The sequence below is a fragment of the Phyllobates terribilis genome, unplaced genomic scaffold (genome assembly GCF_046119375.1).
Source record: "Phyllobates terribilis strain yellow unplaced genomic scaffold, ASM4611937v1 Scaffold_4__5_contigs__length_816908805, whole genome shotgun sequence".
Classification (NCBI taxonomy): domain Eukaryota; kingdom Metazoa; phylum Chordata; class Amphibia; order Anura; family Dendrobatidae; genus Phyllobates; species Phyllobates terribilis.
Genome location: NW_027362764.1, coordinates 40,097,786 through 40,118,174, shown reverse-complemented (window position 1 = coordinate 40,118,174; position 20,389 = coordinate 40,097,786). Strand labels below are relative to the sequence as shown.

Below are 20,389 nucleotides of genomic sequence, written 5' to 3'. Positions count from 1 at the left end.
CTGTAGAGATGTAAGTCGCTGAGCTGCGGGATGCGAACGGCGGAAGTGAGCACACAGCGACCGTGCCCTCTGCAGAAGGCCATCTAGTCTGGGATAGTGGGCTAAAAATTGCTGGACAACCAGGTTCAACACGTGAGCCATACAAGGCACGTGTGTGACATTGCCCCGGCGAAGGGCCGCACCCAGGTTTGCAGCATTGTCGCACACGGCCTTCCCTGGTTTCAGGTCCAGTGGAGACAACCATTCATGAAATTGGTTCTCCAGAGCTGACCACAACTCCTCAGCTGTGTGACTCACATTTCCCAGACATTTCAATGTAAAAACCGCCTGATGACGTTGAGCCCTACTGCCAGCATAGTAAGGAGGTGTGCAGGATCCCTTCTGCGCAGTTAGAAAGCTTGTGGCATGACCAGACAGGCTTTGGGTGCAGGTGGAAGACCGAGAGGAGGTTGAGGAAGCAGAAGCAGTGGAGGAACTTTGACATAAAGAGGATTGACGCACAACTCGTGGGGACGGCAAGACTTGGACAGCAGCCCCTTGTCCTGCTGTCACCATAGTTACCCAGTGCCCAGTCAGCGACATGTAATGCCCCTGTCCATGCCTACTCGTCCAAGTGTCTGTGGTGAAATGCACCCTGTCACACACAGAGTTTCTCAAAGAAGCGGTGATGTTGTGTGCGACATGCTGGTGGAGCGCAGGCACACCTTTCTTTGAGAAGTAGTGCCGACTGGGCATCTGGTACTGGGGCACTGCGACGGACATAAGGTCTCGAAAATCCTCTGTGTCCACCAGGCGGAAAGGCAGCATTTCTGTAGCCAAGAACTTGCAGATGGTGAAATTCAACCTCTTAGCTTTCTCATGGCTAGGAGGAAATGGTCTTTTACTTGTCCACATCTGAGGGACCGAGGGCTGGCTATTGTGCTTAGACGGGGTTGATAAGGGTGACCCCGGCAAACTGCCGGTCTGTGAGGAAGATGCAGGCGGACATGTTAGGTTGCCTTGATCCAAAGGTGGTGCTATCGATGTCGGACAGCGCTCAACACCAGCTGGTGTTACCACCTCCAAAGAAAATGATGACCTGCCAATCACGCTGGCTGTTGCGGGTAAAGAGGTGGCAGGTCTGCGCCTCAAAACAGGTGTGACTGCTGTCCCCCCAGTCACAGAGGATGAAGAGGCCGCGGATGCACAAGATATGGCAGACGGTGGTTGGCCCGGCCGGCTAGGCCGCATTGTAGCACACTGAGCTTCCCACTGCAACTTATGCTTCATGTCCATGTGCCGGTTCATGCATGAAGTACTCAAACTATGTATTTTTTGGCCTCTACTTAGCTTTTGCTGACAAATGTTACAGATAACACGAGTTGGGTCATCTTTATCGATCTGAAAAAATGCCCAGGCTATGCAAGGCTTAGCACCCATGCGACCTGAAGAGCCACCACGACTTGTGGTGAGAGGCAGAGTTGTGTTTGAGGATGCAGTTGTTGACGTGCTTCCAGTACTACGTCTCTGTCCAGGAAGGCGCAACCTGACCTCGTCGTCACTAGCATCTTCCTCCACCTCCTCTGCTGACCTCATCTCTTGGCTGACTGGGTTGACAGTAAGTGGGATCTCCAACCTCATCATCATCACCCTGTGCGTTATCACACCCGTCATCCTCAGAGCCAACCTGTTCCTGCACTGACAAAAAACTAAATTTGTCGCTCCAATCAGGTATTTGAGTCTTATCATCGTCTTCCTCATTGTCTCCACCAACAGGAGTTACAGTTTGGGAATGAGGGTCTACATTATGGTCAGAACCTTCTGCGTCCGGTCCTGGATCCGACTCATAAAGATTCTGGGCATCAGTGCAGATCATTTCCTCGTCTGGATTCACAGAAGCGCTGGAGTCGACCTCTGATTCCCAGGCTATAGTATGAGTAAACAGCTCTGCAGACTCAACCATCTGTTCTACCTCAGACTCAGACGGGCAGCTGGAGATTTGGGAGCAGTGAGGAAGCAAGTGCGATTGGGGTGACACCTTTGAGGACTGGAGTATTTGTGATGTTGAAGTTGATGTGGAGGAGAGCCCACTTAAAGGAGCACTTGATATCCGTTGAAGCACCTGCAGTTTTTGTGCCTCATCTGGAATTTGTAGCGATTGGCGTGGCCGTAAGAAAGGGATCTTATCACATTGTCCGCTAAAAGAAGTAGACATTTTAGTTTGGCTGGAAGATGGTCTTTCTTCTGCAGATGTTACTGTTGCTTTAACACCTACCCCACGGACACAACCTTTTTTCCCCTTCCCAACACGCCTATTCCCCTTTCCACCAGCAGCAGGCCTTTTTCCACTCATTTTGGTGGTTAACTAATTAACAACTCTGGAGTTGTTTGCACAAAAAAACAATGGATGGGAACCGAGCAGAGCTGAGTGGCCAAACTGTGGTATTAGGCCAAAACTATTGGCTGGGTTAGATGCAGAAAAAAAATATATTCAATTTGCAACCTGATGGAGGTCAGTATAGATGGACTAATAGAGAAAGTCCCACACACTGCTAGAAGGCCAAATATTTTTTCAGAGCTAGATGCAGAAAAAAATATATTCAGTTTGCAACCTGATGGAGGTCTGTATAGATGGATTAATAGAACAAGTCCCACACACAGCTAGAAGCCCAATATTTTTTCAGAGGTAGATGCAGAAAAAAATATATTCAGTTTGCAACCTGATGGAGGTCAGTATAGATGGACTAATACAACAAGTCCCACACACAGCTAGAAGCCCAATATTTTTTCAGAGGTAGATGCAGAAAAAAATATATTCAGTTTGCAACCTGATGGAGGTCTGTATAGGTGGATTAATAGAACAAGTCCCACACACAGCTAGAAGCCCAATATTTTTTCAGAGGTAGATGCAGAAAAAAATATATTCAGTTTGCAACCTGATGGAGGTCAGTATAGATGGACTAATACAAGTCCCACACACAGCTAGAAGCCCAATATCTTTTCAGAGGTAGATGCAGAAAAAAAATATATTCAGTTTGCAACCTGATGGAGGTCTGTATAGATGGATTAATAGAACAAGTCCCACACACAGCTAGAAGCCCAATATTTTTTCAGAGCTAGATGCAGAAAAAAATTATATTCAATTTGCAACCTGATGGAGGTCAGTATAGATGGACTAATAGAATGATGCTATGCCCAAAAGATTTTACTTCACTAGGTGCAGTAAAAAAATTGGTATTCTATACACAGGTGGTATATCTTGCAACACAGATAGGCTACTCCACTGACTAACACACTCTGCAATAGGCCAAAAAGGATTAGCTTTGCTAGATTCAGCCAAATGCTGTGAAAAAAACTTGCACAGCACTGGCACAGACCTGCCTGGCAAAAACTGATAGGAACTGATGTAACCTAGTCCTGAAAAGGACTCCAATTACAATTAGTCTTTACTCCCACAATCTATCTATTTAAGAGCACAGACCTGCCTGATAAAAGTCGTAGGAAATGCTGTAACCTAGTCCTTAAAAGGACTGCAATCACAACTATTCCCTACTCCCAAGCTATCTGTAGATTTGTGCGAAAATTGGCTTGAAATTAACAAGGTATAGCGCACACAGCAACAGCGGTGCCGTCTAACACGCAGCTGCAGCAGTGAGAAAATGGTGGCGACGGGGAAAATGGCTTGGTCTTATAGGGCAAGGACATGTGACATACACTGCCAATGACACATGCCCTTGCTTGTGTGAAAAAAAGCACTTCGCTCCGTGTGTGCGCTGCTGATAGGCTGACAGACTGCACCTCCCCACTGCAAATGCGGGAAAGAGAAAAAAAATGGAGATCTTCATTGTTCCTGCAGAGATCCATCCCCTGACCCTCCCCCCGCCCCGCTGTACACTCAAACTGCGTATTAACATTAATTTTCATCATTACTGAGAAAAAATCCAGTTATGATTTTGGTGCACGAACAGTTATCGAACATAACCTCGAACAGCCGAATTTTTCTCAAATTGTTCGTGTTCGCCGAACGGCTCGAACACCGCCCAAAACAGCTCGAATTTGAGATTGGCGAACAGTTCGAGTAGAACAACGCTCATCTCTACTTGAGACTGTCTTTCGATCATCCTGGAGCTGATTATTGGCTGAGCCCTTGCCATTCTGGCTAGTCTTCCATCCATTCGAATGGTAGTCTTCCGTTTTCTTCCACGTCCCTCTGGTTTTGCTTTCCATTGTAAAGCATTGGAGATCCTTTTAGCTGAACATCCTATCATTGTCTGCCCTTCTTTATAAGTTTTACCTTCTCCAATCAACTTTTTAATCAAATTACGCTGTTCTTCTGAACAATGTATCAAACGACCCAAATTTCTCAGGCTTTCAAGGAGAAATACATGTACAACATGTGCTGGCTCCACTCTTAAATAAGGGCCACCTGATTCATACCTGTTTCTTCACAGAATGATTGACCTCACTAATTGACCTCCACACTGGTATTATTTTGAACTCACCCCCGTACAATTAATTATTCAAATACAAAGATTCAGAAACCTGCAGATCATGAATGCGGAGTCTGGTGGTTTTCTTAGAATCTACTGCACCAACTGGTAAATTGTTTGACATGTAGTGATATAATTTATACCAAAAACAGTGATTAATCTGGTTAGTCATATTGGATTGAAATTATTTTGAACACTTCTGTAAGTGGGTTAGTAAGCATGAGTGATTTTCCACACCCACCACCATGGCACTATGCACTAGTCTCATCAGTTTTTTGGTTTCGTGGACAATACAGTACATTCCTGCTTTCCTGTCTCTATGTAGTGCCCTGGTCCTTTCTAATGCCATCTCTTATAAGTGCATGTAAGTGGAAGATGTACTTCCATCATCCACGTAGTGCCCGAAGTCTCATGCCTGCGCAGTGGAATCACTGGCTGCTCAATAGGGCACAGTGATGCTCACCTGCACAGCTCTCCGATTCCACTGTGCAGGCACGAGACTTCGGGCTCTAGGTCGATGACATCATCCACTTATATGCACCTATAAGAGGCGGTGTTTGAAGGGACCAGGGAGGCGTTTGAAGAGACCAGATCGGCGCAGATCACAATGTGGAGACACCCATCGGACCAGATCGCGCAATTTACATACAGCATGGGACAAGTATAAAACACTTTTTCTAAGGTATGTAGGGGCACGTCTGAGGATATAAAGGGGTTGATCTTAAAGGTGATGGGCAGGATTTGTACTCCAAAAAACTGGTGACAGGTTCAATTTAAAAGCAGCAGCAAAGGAGAACATTATATAGCAGTAGTGAACAGTGTAGCTGTGAATCCAGCTACAAAGTGAAATAAGAAATGCAACATAGCCTTCATGTGTTTCTTTCTGCTTTTCTCTCACTCTCTTTGCTCTCGCTCCTCCCTCCTTCACTATAGATTTTAATAGAAAGCTTTAATCTGATTCCTCAGTGAGATGTCAGTCCACCTTGTCTTGAGCAAAACAGATTTTAGCAGTTTTTCAAAGTGAATGATGAGTTCAGGGGGCAGGGAGGAGGAGAAGGTGTGGCTCATAAGTGGAGAAACAAACAGATTTCTCTGATAATACCATTTACTCAAGAGCTTATCGCTCAAGGTTCATGGACTTAAGGGATTCTCCTGGGATAATAACTATTACCGATTATCATGATACTGGAGAGGTTCCGCCCTGGTCGCTGCCATTGATGGGTGGCATGTATGGATAAGGCACAGAACAGTGGAGAACACCTTCATATGGCAAATCGTGTTCCCACTAGAAATTAGCAAATGCCCCAAAACCCATTTTGGGCAGATTTGTTTGATTCGGCCGGCAGATTCAATCCATTCCGAGTAAGACAGGTTAGAAACAAAAGTGGCCGATTTCTGTGAAAAGACATTTATTATGCTCAGAGGTCTATGCAAAATCCAAAGCACTGTAAAAAAAAGGGGAGGGAAGGGGTTAAAAATAATAAATACATAATATTCACCTGTCACCTATCCATACGCTACCTCTCCTGCAGCACGTTGGTCCTCCCATGCGGCAGAGATTGGGCTCACACGGTGAATTGGGGGTCTACGCCCATGACGGAGGAGAAGTGTTGTAGCCATATTTGTAAAACTTACTTAAGGCTTCATGCACACAATATTATAATCATTATACAACCACCAAGTACATATAAACTTCTATCACACCATTGTTTGTCTTGGTATGAAATAAAATAAGAGTGTAACCCGATAAAAGGAGATTTTGTATGAAGTCGACTGAATAAAAATCATCCACGCTACATTTGGTGATCAACAAGCCCTAGAAAGTTAGAGAGGTCCAATCCTGGATTCTGTAGTTTCAATGACAAGAACAACATTGCATCCTCCAAGACTGATTATTACTTATGGTGATTTCCAAAACACTAGAAGATTTTTTATTTTTTAATATAAAAAGATGAAAGCCATTATTAGTCATTTGCGTTTTTGTTTTTTTTAAGAGACTTCTTTGTTGTCTTGTATTCTTTGTCAAAATTCTTCTTTGCACCAAATTTTTTAAAATGGTGCAAGCGAGTTGATGGATTTTTTTGTCTTTTGCCCTATTTGCGCCTTTTTAGAATGAAATGTGAGAATGTCACTAAGATTTTGATGAATCGGCCACAAACATCTGGATTAAAAAAAGGGGATTTTTTTGCCTGTTTTTAAATATATTTTATAGTAAAATAAATGACAACACTACAACTCATCCTGTGTGTCACGGGGATACCGTTACAGAGAGGGGCCAGAAGATGGCGGCGTGTGGTTACACAAACTCCTGCACTGATTAGAACGGCTTCACCATTCTATTAAACAGTGCAGATTTTTCATGCTCTGTCATTACAAGGGTTAATCAGTTTAGTTGATCTCCTGGAGCTTTCCATTCTGAATTGACTCAGCTGTTCAGTGTTGGCCACTCCTATCTGGTATATATGCTCGCCACTGGCACTTGGGAGTTGCCAGTGATAGTTACAACTTCCTGCTTTGGTAGTGAAGGAGAGTTCTGAATTAGTAGCAGTCGGTTTGTGTCGTTTACAGGAGATATCTGCGTGGATTTGGTGTTGTGTGTTTATCCTAATCCTCTCCCATTTGGTTTACCCCTCCTACTATTCCCTTGATTTCCATTCTGTTGATTTGTGAGTGAATTTGTATGGTTATAGTTTTCTTTCATCCCTCTCTGTTTACCCCTGTCTGTCTGGTTAGTGTTTTACAATACGCTTTGGCCTTACACCTCCCTGGGTGGGGGTGGGGACAGACAAGGGTTAAGATAGGAGAAAAGCATGGTACAAGACCCCGGCATCTCCACCATCTGGGGTAATCCCAGGGGCAGGGATAGCCTAGGGTGCCCCTAGTTCGAGGGATTGGATAGGTGTGCAGAGTCCCTTGTCAGTACATGACACTATAAAAAGAAAGTCCTCATATGGCTGTGTCAACGGAATAATTAAGGTTCTTGTATGATGAGAAGAGTGGAGATTTGCTTTAAAAGAGTAACTCGTAGAACCAGTTGGGGCCATTCCTAGAACTTTGGGCTCACAATTTGGAGTTGGAAGGTTGGGCTTCAGGAGGATGGACACCACAACGTTGTTTTTCCACCAAATGCAAATGAGTAATAGGAATATAAGATGCAATTTTATAAAAAAAAAATATATATATTCCTGGACCTCTTACCTGCTGTTGAACTTTTCGGGATGTTTTTCTCGCATCATGTGAAATCTGTGAGCGATGGATGCATCCTGTAAGACAAAAAAATTATTTTATTATTTTATTTTTAATTTGCCTTTTTTGCTGTCCACGTATACTCAAATGTATAGAGCACCGATATGACATAGGTAGAGAGTTCCCAAATGCAATGACTACTTCAGGTGTGCCACCATCCGGTGACCTCATGTCTCCAGCAACTCTTAATATCTCCACTTCCTAGACCCTTGTGCGGCGGAGAAAATGGAGTTGGACATAAGAGTTAAGTAAAGTCAAATTTTCTTGTTTTGCATGGACCTGTACATTTAGTCCAGGCGTAAACAGAAGACAATGCAGACATAAATCCAAGGAAGGGATTATTGAGATACATTTCCATGTCTTATGACTTCACAACCCTCTTATGTTTTATGAATCGTGTCCAGACAGTGATGTATCTACCGGTGTCCAGCCTTACGCAATGCTACCATCCCACCTTCCATTAAACCCTATAATTGCGATGGGATAACCATCGATACTATTGAGGTGAAATACTTTTTACTCAAGACAAATAGCCTGAAAAAAATCTCCATCCAAAAGCATCAGCGTCAACTGCAACTAAAAATCCATATCGCTATTCCCTGCACGGTCGTATCTTCCTAGACAAAGGAAGTTTTTCATTCATACATTATTCGTTATTAATACTCTTGTCTCCGAAACAGGAAACGTTTTGCGCTGGAGATTTGTGAGCAAATTACATAGATTATTAAGGACATCTACAACGTGGACTTGGCTTATTCACTGAGCGGAGGCGATGACAACATTATTTTGACATGAGTCTCGATGCTGATTATACCGTATTTCTCTAAAGTGCCACTTAGATGTACGGTGGAAGTGAATGGTAAAAAACGATATACAATACATACACAAATGTATCAATAAGAAACATAAGCCTGAGAATGAACGTCATGGAGGAATATTACTGTGGTGCTGGAATAATCTAAGACTTTGTGTATACGGCAGCGCCATGTGCATGGCTGCTAAGTCTGTGCCGCCATATAATGCTCCATCGCAAGTCATAAATGGAAGGAAAATCCCAATGAAGCATGCTACGATTTCCCATATGAAAAAAGCATATGGACGTAGAGTAGAGGACCCAGTTCCTCTAAAGGGGCAGGGGCGGACATACCATTGGTGCAACCTGTGCAGCCTCACAGGGGCCCCAGAGCTAACGGGGCACCCTACTTCCTCCATAGCAGGTGCAAATGTGCATTATGATGAGTTATTGGACGGGAAATGGCCCATATTCTTCACAGGGGCCTCTTTTGTCTGTTCCCGCTCCTGTAAGGAGGCATGCACCATGAAAAGAGAGGAAACCCAAATTTGCTTAACCCTTAAGCCCCTATTTCTGTTCCCACACAGTAATAATATACATTTGCCCCCCTTTGTGCCCATTTTTGTACCCTAGAGGGATAAGCGGATCAATCCTCGGATGATCGAGTTTGAGACAAGTTTCCTGAAATTTTTGGTTCTACTCAAATTCGAACATTTTGAGATTTGATTAGCAAAAAAAAATAAAAAAATTGTACCTGTCACCTCCCCTTGCGAAGCATCAGAGAGGGGGGTAATATAGTTTTGCGCGGCTGAGCAGACTTCCTCATAATACACTGCAGCTATGACACCACATCCTAGCTTATCATACCATTTACAGTGGTAGTTAGTACACCCCTGGGTTATCGGAGATGAGCGGTTCCCAGTGGAGCACTGTTGGCCGCAGGACTGGTGACATGTATGACATGGCTGGATCCCATCTCCAGTTTCCCCAGGGAAGACAGAACATATTGAAATTATATGTGTTATTCTTGCAGGGTCTCTCTCTTCCTCTCTCTCCTCCCCTTTCCCATATTGAGTTCCTCTCAAATTTATTCACTGCAAATCAAATCTCCGTGGAAAATTCGGCAAAGCCGGCAAATTCGGATTTCCAATTATCCGCTCATCTCCTGTGCTCTTCTTTCTGCCCCTACTTGTCTCCTTCACAAATACACCCCCTCTGTGCATGGAGTGACAGAGGCTTCGGATCTACCATAGCTCTTCAGTCTCCTTCGCATATTAATTTAAGCCCTGATTTCTCAGTAATGGAGGCACGAACCGGCCGTGTAAAGGTATTACTGGACTTGACTTTTATAGAGCTACATGTGCATGTACATAGACTGGGGTGTGAAATCCTGCTGATGCCCAAGAAACTGTTCCGGCTCCAGCACCGGGCTTTGCTTCTTTTCCCTACATTTGGCTTTTGAAGTGCTAGCCACAATGGGTTGATATGGTAACTCAGCATGCACCTCTGATGTCATCATCTAAGGCTTTTTATGGCCGGCTCAGATGGCTACACGCTGCCTGAGAGTTAAGTTAGTAGTGCATTCTGCTACCATGTGCTTCCGAGGATTTTAGCCACATTTTTGCTGTAGCCAAGTGCCTGATTTATGCACAGCTATACAACATATCAAGCTCTACTACCAACATCTGCTGCTCCTGATGGTGTCCACACCCTTAACTCTGCGGCTACAAGGTACCTGGCAGTCTTCTCCTCTCGTCTTAGCTATTCCAAGGTGCTGTCCGCACACTCACCTCTGTTGTTCCTGTGTGCAATCTGCACTCCTGCAACCAGTTGCCTGATTGCTGAGTCAACTCTGTTGTTCCTGTGTGTTATCCACAGTGCTACAACAAGGTGCCTGATTGCCTGCTCAACTCTGCTTTTCCTGTATGCAATCTGCATTATTGAAACTAGGTGCCTGACTGTCTACTCATCGTTGATGCACATTTAGCTCTGCTGCATCTAGTGCTTCCAGTTTCGGTGATCTACAGTACAGACCAAAAGTTTGGACACACCTTCTGTACATTCACACTGAAGGCATCAAAACTATGAATTAACAAATGTGGAATTATATACTTAACAAAAAAGTGTGCAACAACTGAAAATATGTCTTATATTCTAGGTTCTTCAAAGTAGCCACCTTTTGCTTTGATGACTGCTTTGCACACTCTTTGCATTCTCTTGATGAGCATCAAGAGGTAGTTACCGGAAATGGTCTTCCAACAATCTTGAAGGAGTTCCCAGAGATGCTTAGCACTTGTTGGCCCTTTTGCCTTCACTCTGCGGTCCAGCTCACCCCAAACCATCTCGATTGGGTTCAGGTCTGGTGACTGTGGAGGCCAGGTCATCTGGCGTAGCACCCCATCACTCTCTATCTTGGTCAAATAGCCCTTACACAGCCTGGAGGTGTGTTTGGGGTCATTGTCCTGTTGAAAAATAAATGATGGTCCAACTAAACGCAAACCGGATGGAATAGCATGCCGCTGCAAGATGCTGTGGTAGCCATGCTGGTTAAGTATGCCTTCAATTTTGAATAAATCCCCAACAGTGTCACCAGCAAAGCACCCCCACACCATCACACCTCCTCTTCTGCTTGTTGCCTGTCCTTAGCAGTGGTTTCCTAGCAGCTATTTTACCATGAAGGCCTGCTGCACAAAGTCTCCTCTTAACAGTTGTTGAAGAGATGTGTCTGCTGCTAGAACTCTGTGTGGCATTGACCTGGTCTCTAATCTGAGCTGCTGTTAACCTGCGATTTCTGAGGCTGATGACTCGGATAAACTTATCCTCAGAAGCAGAGGTGACTCTTGGTCTTCCTTTCCTGGGGCGGTCCTCATGTGAGCCAGTTTCTTTGTAGCGCTTGATGGTTTTTGCAACTGCACTTGGGGACACTTTCAAAGTTTTCCCAATTTTTCGGACTGGCTGACCTTCATTTCTTAAGGTAATGATGGCCACTCGTTTTTCTTTACTTAGCTGCTTTTTTCTTGCCATAATACAAATTCTAACAGTCTATTCAATAGGACTATCAGCTGTGTATCCACCAGACTTCTGCACAATACAACTGATGGTCCCAACCCCATTTATAAGGCAAGAAATCCCACTTGTTAAACCTGACAGGGCACACCTGTGAAGTGAAAACAATTTCCGGTGACTACCTCTTGAAGCTCATCAAGAGAATGCCAAGAGTGTGCAAAGCAGTCATCAAAGCAAAAGGTGGCTACTTTGAAGAACCTAGAATATAAGACATATTTTCAGTTGTTTCACACTTTTTTGTTAAGTATATAATTCCACATGTGGTAATTCATAGTTTTGATGCCTTCAGTGTGAATGTACAATTTTCAAAGTCATGAAAATACAGAAAAATCTTTAAATGAGAAGGTGTGTCCAAACTTTTGGTCTGTACTGTATGTACAATAATGCATATCCAGCTCTACTATTCCTTGCAATATCACAAGAAGTCCAACTGGCGCAGTTCTGCTGCATCAATGCCTCTGGTCCGTGCTACTCACTCTGAGCTATGGCATAGCAAGTCTGCCTGATCAGGTAAGCCCATAACAATAACCATATTTACTTTTCTGCCCATACTTTATGAGTCTTTACTGAAGTATTTACCGTTTCTTTGGTGTAGTCTCCTACTGCCCAAACACCTATAATGTTTTTCACATGAGCTCGTGAGATGTCTCCCCACTTCTGCTCCTCTTCCACTCTCTTAGCATATATCTGCAGCTGCATCCCCCTCCTCCCCCTACTACAATTTATTTACTGAGTTTCTGAATACTTTGGGCCCCAATTCATTAAGACTGGCATTTTACACACTAGTCTTAGAGGAGAGGGCAGGAATAAGAGACATCTGCCACTTAATGAATTTGGTGCATCGTATTAGTGGCGTCCACCTCGCCAGAAATGTTAGTCCTGTCCAGGAATGGAGTAACATTTCTGGGATAAGTGATGGCACAAGTTTTGATATATTTATCAGGCAGGCTTTGTCACGCCTCATCCCATACATGCCTTACCCACTAGCCGAAACTTTTGTGAAAACGCAACATTTTTGCGCAACATCAAGTTGCACAAGAGTTTTGCAACTTTTCAAAGTGTTTGAAGACAGAAATGTGGCGAAAATGCTTTGACGAATCGAGGCCATAGTGTGTACAGGCAAAGAAGAGTGAAGAACAGGTAGCATTTACGATATTCTGAAGTTTCCATGCGCACTTGTACTTTTAGCGTCCTCTCGTCTTCTGCTGTACTTTGTCTTGGTCTGTCAGCTTCATTCAGCCGCTCTCTACTTTATTTTGTAAAAAAAGCAAAAAAAACAACGACCACGCTGCGAGAACTTTTGTCGCTACACAATTGTTACATTTATGACTAGTATAGTGAAAATGATGTCATGCCCTTCGAATGGGGACCAGCTGGTGTGGCGAGCCGCCTTTCAAAAGATAATGAAGTCCCACAGCTGCTGGTTCAATCAGCTGGAGTTTAGATCCATCGCTGAATATACGTTACCTACTAACTATCTGCTTCATAGAATCCATTATAATGAGTCCTAGTCTTTAAAATTAAGAAATGTAACAACAAGAGTGATGTCAAGAGAAAGAAACATCTGCAGGATACTGTCAACTTTACATAAGGGAAGCAAAGAAAAAAATCTGTACGAGATGTAGAAGACGGAGCTTATAGGAACCCATGACCTGCAAGCAGGGCGACAACATGAACCAATGCAAAATCATCAGGAGGACCAACAACTCTCACACATCACTGGTAGTATTGGTCCGAAAGAGGACATTTTGGAGAGGAGTTTTCAGAGTCCTTTTTGGCTGCAAGGTACAACTACGAACTTAGCATCGTTACACTAAGCATCAGTGAAGAAGTTGTGCCAGGAGGGCGGCTGCACAGGGGCATCTCACAGCAGAGGAAAAAGGCAAAGACACATTATATGGACAAAAGGATTCAGCCGCACGTCTTAAACATTGAATTCTTAAACCATTGCCCCCAGTGAATAACATCTGGCCCCATTGACCCCACTGTATAACATCCGTCCCCATTGCCCCCTCAGTATAACATCCGGCCTCATTGCCCCCAGTGTATAACATCTGGCCCCTCACCCCCAGTGTATAACATCCGGCCCCACAGCCCCCAGTGAATAACATCCGGCCCCACAGCCCCCAGTGAATAATATTTGGCCCCATTGCCACCAGTGTGTAACATCTGGTCCCATTGCCCCCGGTGCATAACATCCGTCCCTATTGCCCCCAGTGTATAACATCTGGCCCTATTGACCCCAGTGTATAACATCTGGCCCTATTGACCCCAGTGTATAACATCTGGCTCCATTGTCCCTGGTGTATAAATCTGGCCCCATTGTCCCCAGTGTATAACATCCGGCTCCATTGCCCCTCGGAGTATAACATATGGCCCCTCAGCTCCGGTGTATAACATCCAGCCCCATTGCCGCCAGTGTATAACATCTGGCCCCATTGCCCCCAGTGTATAACATCCGGCCCCATTGCCCCTCGGTGTAAAACATCTGGCCCCAGCTTACACTTTACAGGAGAGAGAGAGGACCTTGCTGACCATAAGAGCTTACACTCTACAGGAGAGAGAGGACCCTGCTGACCATAAGAGCTTACACTCTACAGGAGAGAGAGAGAGGACCCTGCTGACCATAAGAGCTTACACTCTACAGGAGAGAGAAAGGACCCCGCTGACCATAAGAGCTAACACTTTGCAGGAGAGAGAGGACCCCACTGACCATAAGAGCTTACACTCTATAGGAGAGAGACGACCTCGCTGATCATAAGAGCTTATGTGGCGCCCCTGCTGCGCATTGGTGCCACTGAACCCAGAAGGGTGTATGGATGGACTTCTCCACAAGAGGCCCTCACTACATTCATACACCTCCACCTTCCACCTCAGACCAGCAGAGGGAGCCCGTTAGGGACATATATAGGGAGGGTGGAGCTAGGCAGCTCAGTTTAGAGTTGGAGTTCAGTTTTCAGTTACAGTACAGTCTAGTCAGTGTGTTCAGAGAGGAACACAGCTCACAGTGAGCAGAGAGCAGTGAAGACGCAGCAAGCCACCTGCCAAGTAGTGAGGGCCCTGAGTGTCGTCGACGGCAATAGGAAAAGGAGAGTGCAACTAAGGGGGCAGAGAAGCAAAGTAAGCTCACCCCGATTTATATACCGGACACAGGGTCCGCGCCTACAGGGACTCCTTATACCCAGTAGGAACCACCGGAACCCCTGGAGAACTACAGGTCCCAGGTCCACCTAATGCTGATTGTAGTACCAGGGCTAGGAGTCACAGAGGTCCCAGCGTCCAGGGAGAGTGATCTCCAAAAAGAAGGCCCTACCACCAGGTCAGCAGGTGCAGAGAGAGACAGTAACAAAGCTAGGCCCAGCTCCAGGCAGGCCAGAAGCTTAGAGAATAAAGCAACAGATCAGGAGGCCCTATACCCGCTCACTGGGGAGAGTACAGAAGTGCGCCCTTCACCTGAAGTACCCTGGACCGTGCCTGCAGCATCACCAGTAAAGGTACTAAAGCTTACCCCCGTGTGAGTGTCCGTCCTTCCTCCGGGACCGTCCTGCCGTCTCTCCCCTGCACCGCCATCCAGTACATCCCCCACGCTGCCCTGAGGCCCGCTCCACCTGTAGGGAGCCATTCCATCACAAGCTGCCCTACCATCTGCCTCAGAGGACTGTTGCAGCGCTGGTGATCCTCACCAGACACCACAGGTGGCGTCACGAAAAATCCTGAAAACCCCATATAAAAGTTTCCCCCCATTTCACTGACTGTCCAGGGTCACGGACCGGGCCAGCCACCGTGATATCCCCCGGCAACCAGAGGCCCGGCTGCCGAGTACCCCACGGCCTTGGGGGCGAGTCAGCTGTTTTGGCGTCACGAACAGGATTCCGTGCCCGTTGCCACTGGGTACTGTGCACCTTAAAAGACTGTGTTACTCACTGTGGTGAAGTTTTCCTGCCATTCCTGAAGTTTTTCCCGCCATATCCGCCATTTTTCCTGTTGCCGCGCGGGAAGAAGAGGGGCGTAACTGCTGTAAGCGCGCGAAGCCCAGGACACGCCCCGCCCCTGATGTCGTACTAGGAAGCGTCAGGTCCTGGAAGGAGCCAGAGGATGCTCTGACGTCAGACGCGAGTGACGCAAGGTCCTGAAAGAAGACCGTCGCCCGCGGAGCTGCGGCCTACCTGTTGAAGAAGGTAGGCTCCGGTTCACTAGGGGGGGCGCAACCATGGCCGACGACCAGCAAGCCGCCGGAGCACCGGTTAACGCTCCTGATGCCCAACCTGCGCCCGGCACTACACAGGCCGGAGCGGCCGCTCCACCAGCAGGGGTCGTATCTCCGTTGATACCTATGGCCCTGCCGTATATCCCTGGAGCAAACTGGTTCCCCCAGTATAATGGTAAACTGGACACACTGTCCGGATTCAAGAGGAAAATATGCGGCATACTGGATATGTATTCTATGACTGGCAAGCAGAGAGCCGCTGTAGTGTTAGGACAATTGACTGGTGCCGCTGAGCGAGAAGTTGAAACCTGGCCAGCCGCAGACCAAGAATCAGTGTCCATCATCTTTAAAAGATTGTAAACAGCGTTTGAAAACCACACTGAGACAGATCTCTGGATGAGGTTCTACCAGTGTGTCCAGAAACCCGAGGACAGTATCCGGGACTATGTCTGGCGCTTACAGGAGGCCCTGCGGGCCCTGAAACAGGTTAGTCCAGCCAGCATCCATGAGGAAAATAAAATGCTGACGGAACAATTCATCCGGGGGTTGAAGTCCCAGGAAGAGAGCAGAACTGTACGGTGGTGGGCCTTAGACCATCCAGATGCCACCTTTGACACCCTTAAGGACATGGCTATAAAGGGCCTGCAGCCCCTGGAAACAACAGACACTGCTATCCAGCATTACCAGGGTGGGGCCACCCCAGAGCCCGCAGCACCCACTGCTTCTCCATTGACGGCTGAAACAAGGATGCAAACAGTGCCCCCTAGCGAGCTGGACAGCTTACGCTCTGAAGTGCGCCAGTTAAGTAAAACCCTGGCCACTGTCATGAGCACCCTGCAGCTACAGACGGAGCCTGAGCCGGAAGGAAGGACCCTGCTAGCCGATAGCCCTGAGGATGTCCCCTGGATGAGAAGAAGAAGGAGGACAACGCCACCCCGGAGGAGGACAACGCCACCCCGTGGGAGGACCAACAACCAACGGCGCCCTCCAGAAGACTTCATCTGCTACCGCTGTAATAAAGTAGGCCACACCACGCGGACCTGCCCTTTAAACGAGGAAACCCTGGGGCCGAGGGCCGACACCCAGGAGTAGACCAACCAGGCCCATTAAACTGGTACCGCTGGTTCATGGGAGGAAGACCTTTCCTGTCCATTGTGCTGGACGTTATCGCGACACCTGCCCTGCTGGACACAGGATCTCAGGTAACCATCATGCCTGATGTCCTCTACAAAAGGTTCTGGTCCATAGATGAACTTCACCCGCCAGATCCCAACCTTTCCATTTATGCCTCTAATGGCCTCCTCCTTAACCTAGTCGGGGTTAAGGATGTGGCAGTAAATGTGGGAAGAGTGGAACTGAAGGACCAGGGACTAATTGTAGTAGAGACTAATCCTGATGATACAGACTTGTATATGGTACATGGCACAAATATTGTTAGTAACTGTTTGGGAGAAGTGATGTTCTTGCACCAACAGATGGCTGACACCGCCAGACCAGGGCAGAGGAGGGTACTCCAGAAAGAGATCCGAGCCCTTATGTACAGCAACAGGTAAAGCTATCAGGTGGTGAAATTGGTAATGTACGGGTGACAGACCCGATACCCATTGTGATTCCCCCGATAAGTGAGATGCTGATTTGGTGTAGAGCAGCAATAGGTCTCAAAGGACGGAGCTACGAGGCGGTAGTAGAGCCCCTTAGCTCGGAGCATAGACCTACACCCTTGACTGCCAGAGGGGTAGTGGATGTACGCAATGGGAGGGTGCCCGTACGCATCCTAAACTATCGGGAGGACGAGATTAGATTACACGCTACGCCACTGTTGCCAAACTGTACACAGTAGATAACAACTCCGTACACACGGCGGAGTCTTTAACCTCACCTGACAAAGTGGAGGATAATGACCCAGGAACCCAGGTGGAGGATTGGTGTCAACAGCTCCATGTTGGGACAGACACCACTCCTGCCTATAAGAAACAGGGTGTACACCGGGTTGTTCAGGAATACGAGCAGGTATTCAGTAAACACCCACTAGACTTTGGGAGGATTAAAGGGGTACAACACCATATACCCACAGGTGACCATCCACCCATCAAAGAACGTTACAGGCCCATACCACCAGCACACTACCAGAAGGCGAAGGAGATGTTGCACGACATGAAGAAGGCAGGGGTAGTAAGGGATAGCTGCAGTCCCTGGGCAGCTCCCCTGGTCCTAGTCAGGAAAAAGGATGGAAGCATGAGAATGTGTGTAGATTAAAGACAGGTAAATCGCATAACACACAAAGATGCATACCCTTTACCCCGTATAGAGGAATCCCTGGCTGCATTAAAGTCTGCAAATTACTTCTCCACCCTTGACCTCACTAGTGGGTACTGGCAAGTAGCTGTTGCTGAGGAGGATCGGGAAAAGACGGTCTTCACTACCCCGATGGGACTCTGCGAGTTCAATAGTATGCCATTTGCCTCTGCAATGCCCCCGGAACGTTCCAGAGATTGATGGAGTGCTGCCTGGGACATCGCAACTTCGAGACTGTACTGCTATACCTGGATGACGTGATAGTGTACTCCAAAATGTACGAGGACCATTTGAAGCACCTGGCAGAGGTATTTAAGTCGCTGTCCCGGTATGGGTTGAAGCTGAAGACCTCCACATGCTACCTGCTCAAGCGAAAGGTACAGTACCTGGGGCACATCGTCAGTCCAGAAGGAGTACCACCGGACCTGGAGAAGGTCACTGCCATTCGGAAATGGCCGGAGCCGAAGAGCCTCAAGGAGGTACTTCAGTTCCTGGGACTAGTCGGGTATTACCGGAGGTTTGTGAAGGACTATACCAAGAAAGTGGTGCCTTTACAAGATCTCCTGGTAGAACAGTCCGGGAGAGGCAGAAACTCCCCGTTCCAGTGGGGTAAGGAGCAAGCTGAATCCTTTGAGGTGATGAAGGAGATCCTGACCGGCGAAGAGATCCTAGCCTACCCTGACTACAGCCAACCGTTCCTGCTGTACACTGATGCCAGCAACGAGGGATTAGGAGCTGTGTTAAGCCAGAAGCAGAATGGCCGAGAGAAGGTGATCGCCTATGCAAGCAGGAAGCTCCGCCCGACCGAGAGGAACCCAGAGAACTATAGCAGCTTCAAGTTGGAGTTCCTGGCCCTGGTCTGGGCCATCACTGAGCGGTTCAAGCACTACCTAGCCTCCAGTAAGTTCACTGCCTACACTGATAATAACCCCTTGACTCATCTAGAAACAGCCAAGTTAGGAGCCATGGAACAACGATGGATGGCTCGGCTGTCAAACTACCAGTTCACCATTAAGTACCGGGCAGGCCGGAAGAATGCCAACGCCGATGCCCTGTCCAGGATGCCTCACAGGTTGGACACTGAAGAAGAAGTGGATGACCTAGAGGAGATTGAGCTACCTGTCTTCCACCGTAATGGAATGGTCCACGAGCAACGAGCCTCCAGGAGGCATCGCGGTAAGACGTTAAACCCTTTGCCTCACCACAGCTGGAAGGAGACCCAGGACAGCGACCCGGTTGTCAGTCGTATCAAAGAGCTGATAACCCAGGAGGGATCCTCCCAGGAGAAGGACGCGTCTCCACAAGCCAAGCAACTGTGGAATGAGAGAAGCCGGCTGTTTATCTATATAGAGAAGCTGTGCCGAAGGTAAGTCAACCCGAGGACCCATGAGATGGTATGGCAGATCGTAGTGCCTAGGACGGACATCCAGATGGGGTTGGAGACCTACCACGATCAAGCGGGGCACTTTGGCTGGAAGAAGCTAGAAACCCTGCTGAAAGGTCGGTTTTATTGGGTTGGAATGCGCAGTTCCATAGAGAGATGGTTCCGGGATTGTGAACCCTGTAGCCTCAGAAGAAAAGACTACAGCAGCCAGAAGGCACCCCTGCAACCCATCAAGACAACTCGACCCTTGTAGATCGTGGCCCTGGATCATGTCAAGCTGTCACCCAGCAGGTCAGGATATTCCTATGCCCTGACCATGGTGGATCACTACTCCCGGTTCCTGGTGGTCACCCCCGTCAAGGATCTGACGGCGGAAACTGCAGCAAAGACGTTTCAAGCATACTTCCGCAGGCCCCATGGATACCCGGAGCAGGTGCTGACAGTTCAAGGCCCTGCCTTTGAAGCCGAATTGTTCAAGGAGTTCTGCCATCTGTACGGGTGTAAGAAGATCCGGACTGCACCGTACCACCTCCAAACCAATGGGTTATGTGAAAAGATGAATAACATCGTCATCGACCTGTTGAAGACCTTACCGCTAGAGGAAAGAAACCAGTGGCCCGACAAGCTACCTGACCTGGTAGATTTGTACAACCACATACCTGTGAGTTCCACCAATTGTACTCCAGCATATCTCATGTGAGCAAGACCCGGAAAGTTGTCCATGGACCTGGAGCTTGGTGTAGTAGAACCCGAAGCAGATATGTCCACTGAGGACTGGGATACAACGACAGGAACAGTACAGGAGAGTACAAGCCTGTGTCGAAGACAGTCTGAATAGGGTAAGAGACAAGCAGGAAGCACAGTACAACAAGAGTGCACCAGCAGAACCCTTTTCACCTGGAGAAGTTGTGCTAAAAAGAAAAAGGAGA

General features: G+C 47.2%; 1 protein-coding gene across 6 annotated transcripts in view; it reads right to left on the bottom strand.

Moving 5' to 3' along the window:
* The window catches only part of DGKB (diacylglycerol kinase beta), an 889,407-nt gene that overhangs the window by 376,955 nt on the left and 492,063 nt on the right, over nt 1-20,389 (bottom strand). For all 6 annotated transcript variants that reach the window (XR_012320016.1, XM_073677272.1, XM_073677273.1 and 3 more), the window contains one exon: nt 7,668-7,732. Coding sequence is in view for 5 of the 6 variants with exons in the window: in XM_073677272.1 (XP_073533373.1) it covers nt 7,668-7,732 (65 nt within the window). In the remaining variant the exon portion in view is untranslated. The remainder of the gene's footprint in view (nt 1-7,667; nt 7,733-20,389) is intronic.